General features: G+C 40.7%; 1 protein-coding gene across 1 annotated transcript in view; it reads right to left on the minus strand.

Annotated features, from left to right (window-relative positions):
* Nucleotides 1-4167, minus strand: part of LOC137979141 (melatonin receptor type 1B-B-like) — a 4409-nt gene extending 242 nt beyond the window's left edge. The window contains exons 1-2 of the mRNA XM_068826336.1: nucleotides 1021-4167; nucleotides 1-120 (exon numbers count right to left, since the gene is read on the minus strand). The exon at nucleotides 1-120 is cut by the window's left edge and continues 242 nt beyond it. Coding sequence (XP_068682437.1) covers nucleotides 1-120; nucleotides 1021-1851 — 951 coding nt within the window. The 5' untranslated portion in view covers nucleotides 1852-4167. The remainder of the gene's footprint in view (nucleotides 121-1020) is intronic.

Below are 4167 nucleotides of genomic sequence, written 5' to 3' on the forward strand. Positions count from 1 at the left end.
CACTGCGACGACAGAAAAGATCTTCTTGTACTCCGTGCGGAATGCACTATTCATAACGCCATAAATAAATGGGTTGATTGCACTGCTTAAGAGCCAAAGAGATGTTGCCACGAGGTAAAGCTGACAAAAAAATATGGGTCCAACATCAATTTTCGCTACTTGGTACTTGCGTCCGCTCAAGTAATTTGGTAAGTTTTTGTCATTGGACACTTTGACGCAAGTCGGAAGAGGCTCTCAACTCAACGACTATGTTGTGAACTTATCATGAATGAATAACTCGGGAAAGATTTCCTGGTGACCTTACAGGAATCGAACTTATTCGCACTTTCCAATTCTATGGCAATGAATTACAACCAAGCAATAATTGAAAAATAATTTAAGCATTCATTCGCAGTAGTCGCACAGTACAATGCTTGGGCAAAACACAATAATTATGCAAATAATGGCAAATTACATCGAAAATGGACATTAATTTCCCCGGAAGCTTCTTCAGTTTTTCAGTGAATTTTATTGCTCGGTTTAGCTTGCTATACACCAAGAATAAGTAAGCAACAATAAGGAGGAAACGTACAAAATACACAGTGAAAATATAATTATAATAAAATTCTCAAATAATTAGATCAATTTGAGATCTAAATTGGAAACAGACAGAATTTACAAGATGCCGCTGGGAGCAGGTGCCAGCCTATATCAGTGACGCGGTGGTTTTTCTTTCTTCTCATTTATTTCTTGTTACAACCTTTTGCATGCCCTTTCGTTTCCAGAAAATAAAAACGTTCTTATTTGTGAAATTAGTTTCCATTACAAATTTGTGACTTATTCAAAGTAAGAACTGCCCGGCCTTATAATAAAAAGGCAAATCTCAATATTGCATGAGCCCTTACAAAAACACACGCATAAAGATCTTAGAAATTATTCTGTACAGATAGATTCCAATTCGTTGTTTCATTGTCGGAGATTAACATTCGTGGTGAGGAAAGAACTATAGGCCATAGAGAACAATTTTAGAGTTATTCTCACCTGGCGTGGAAGGAGAAATGGGTTAATTTTAGCCATGGTGTGCATTACTTCTGCTGGGATCCAGCAAAGCGTGAACGAAAAAACGATGGTTGCCACTGCTTTGGATACGGACACTTCCTCATGGTGGCATCCTTGGCGTAGGTTTGTGGCGACTTCTGCGTTGTGTTGTGATACGGCGCGGAACATCTTCCAACAGCACACCACAATTAACACGTACGCCACTGTGAAGGAACCATAAAGCCAAGCGTTGAAGCCGTATATGGCACCGGGAGACATCATTCGCCTCCAGCACAAGAGGTACCCAGGGCAGAAGTAGGAATCGTCCAGAGACAGCACGTTGGGGAGACCATTGATAAAAAGCGCTACAACCCACACGACGGCTATTATGAACAGGGTTCTCTTCTTGGTGAATATCCTCTTGTAGAGGCTCCTTCTCACGACACAAACGTACCGATTGAAGGCTGTCATAGCCATGAGATAGATCGACACCTGGGCCAGAACTGACATTGCCAATGCGTGTGCCTTACAGACCATGTCACTGAAACGCCTTTTACTGTGGACAACGGCGTCTATCGTCAGCGGCATAACGAGTGTGGCAGTTAGCAGGTCTGTGAAGGCGAGTGACACGATGAACATTGTCGTGGGATTATGGAGACTGGCGTTTCGGTAAATGATGTAGCAAAGGATGGCATTTCCAATAAGGGCAATGACATCAATGGTTATTAGAACTATCGACTCTACAACGACGGTTGCTTTTGTCCGGGCTTCGAGTTCCGCTCGTAAAATAGCAAGAACATCAACGCTGGCATCTCCAGGATCGATGTTGTTCATGTTCCCAGCTGACAAGGACTCGACTCATTGGTATAAATCCGCGGCAGTTAAAGAGTGCGGCCTGAGACACTTAAACAGTTAAAATAGTTTGGTCACGAGAACAATTTGAATGAAAGAGTTGAAATTATTAGCAATAATCAGAAGTCGACCGTAAACTGCCGATAAACCAACCGTTCTACAGTTAATTAGAAGGCGTTTTATGTTGATCCCAGGCTCACGTAATGGACCCTTCCCCTATTCATCTTTCTATGTTATCTTTCTTTAGCATAATTTAAGCGATGATCACCTAAGTGGTTTTTCAAAATGGTCGCAAGTCGTTTTGTTGAGGCGACAGACGAAGAAATTAATTGTCTTAAAAAAAATGCATATCTTTCAAATAATCACCTACGTAATTATACTAAAACAATTATTCACCTCAGGCAAGGTGAATATCGGTGAATAAAAACCGAGACGAAGTCCAGGTATTCACCTCATCTCGTACCCAGATCTCCCACGGTCATACGGAAGGGAGATCTGGTAAAGTTCGATTTCGAGCATGCTCAGTGCCAACGAGGCCCGAAATACGGGCTTTTCTATCACTGCGCATGTTCGTACTCTCTGTTGTTTCGAGAGTATTCTTGAAGAGATTCTTTTGGGTAGAGGACAAGGAAACCTTAAACTTAAGCCGAAACAGAAAGAAACGCTACAGGCGATTGTTTTTGAACGGTCGAGATTGTTTAATTGTCGGAACAACTGCAAAATCAATGAAACGAGCGCTTAGACTTAATCAATAAACGAGTGCTATTTTCATCACACGATCTCGTGCAAAGTGTAGTTAGCCAAACCGCAAATTGAAAGCTAAAATGTTAAAGACGGTTAAGGCCTAATCACTGAAACGAACGCTTAGGCTTAATCAGTATACGAGTGCTGTTTTCTTCACACAATCTCGTGAAAAGTGTAGTTAACCAAACTGTAAATTGAAAACGTAAATGTTAAAGAGTGCTTCGACCTAATCACTGCAACGAGCGCTATTTTCTTGACACGATCTCGCGAAAAATGTAGTTAATCTAACCGTAAAATTCACAATTAATTCGCGACTCACGCCTTTAGAACGAGAAATGCTGTTTTGAATAAATTACATTCTTCAACTTGAATTTATTAGTTTCTGCGTACCGCGTAGCCAGCTACGCAGAACTTTATTCGAGTGGCAGAATACGTAGGGCTTTCGTCGGTACCATTTACACAAATGTCGCAAATTTTTAAAATGATTTTCCTCAATTGCAAAGCTTTTCCGGCGTCGGAAAAACAAAACTTTCCTCCATCCGCATAACTGGCATTTATTCAAAACAGCATATGCACTTGCGAAATACCTTCACTGAAGCAAGTGCCCCACGAAATAAGCAAATCAGAGCGTAGATTGCATTGCCGCAACCTTTTTTTTAGTAGCCAGTGAAAAAGGGTGTATTGTCGAACTTTGCCAGATCGCACATTTCCATTGACAGAGTGAGATCTGGGTACTAGATTAGTATTCATCTTGCCTTCGGCGAATAATAATTGTTAAACATGGTTTTTATGCCCGCTGACCACTTTTAACCTATTCTAACTTCGCTCTCACTTTTACTGTTTTAACATTGGCAGCAGTAGAAATAAAGGTGTGACGAAACTTTGAGAATATAATTTTGGGTGATGCGGATCTACTGTCAAAATCGTCACGCTGGAAATATGTAAAACAGGGGCACTTGATATCAATTTCGCTTTGATGGTCAAAAGCAGCAGGGAAGTTTTCAGCCCGGTAAACGAATGATTAAAGAGTGAATTTTTCGGCAAGAGACTTGATGGCCCAACTAGGTCAAACCAGAGCTTATCAGCCGAGAGTCAAGCCTTTGACTAATTTTAACCAGGATCGACCAAATGAAGAAAATTGGCTTTCAAGTCGATTTAGCTAGGAATAGCTGAACTAAGTTCAACAAATTTTATCTTGGAATTAGCTGGCACTGTCCTTTCCTCGGATGGAAGACTGACTAAAAACGTTCATGTAAGTTGGCAGATTGCGGCGAGGTGGCGCGACATTGTAGCCTGAGGAAACTCAAAATTATTATGATGATAATGTTTTTATAATTTATGCTTTTAACGAAGGCTGAGTCGAAACTTAGGCGTGCTACAGCCGACTAAAACGCCAATGATTGTTTTGTACTTAAATGGACACGGTCAGCTGTTCCACATGAGCACTGAACACCATTTTTAGCTACTTCGTTAGACAAGTTACCTTAAATGATCACGTAGGATAAGTAAAATTATAAAACGAAACAGGTTTTCACTTATAGACTTCAAATCTAA

This window comes from Montipora foliosa, chromosome 12, assembly GCF_036669935.1.
Source record: "Montipora foliosa isolate CH-2021 chromosome 12, ASM3666993v2, whole genome shotgun sequence".
NCBI lineage: Eukaryota > Metazoa > Cnidaria > Anthozoa > Scleractinia > Acroporidae > Montipora > Montipora foliosa.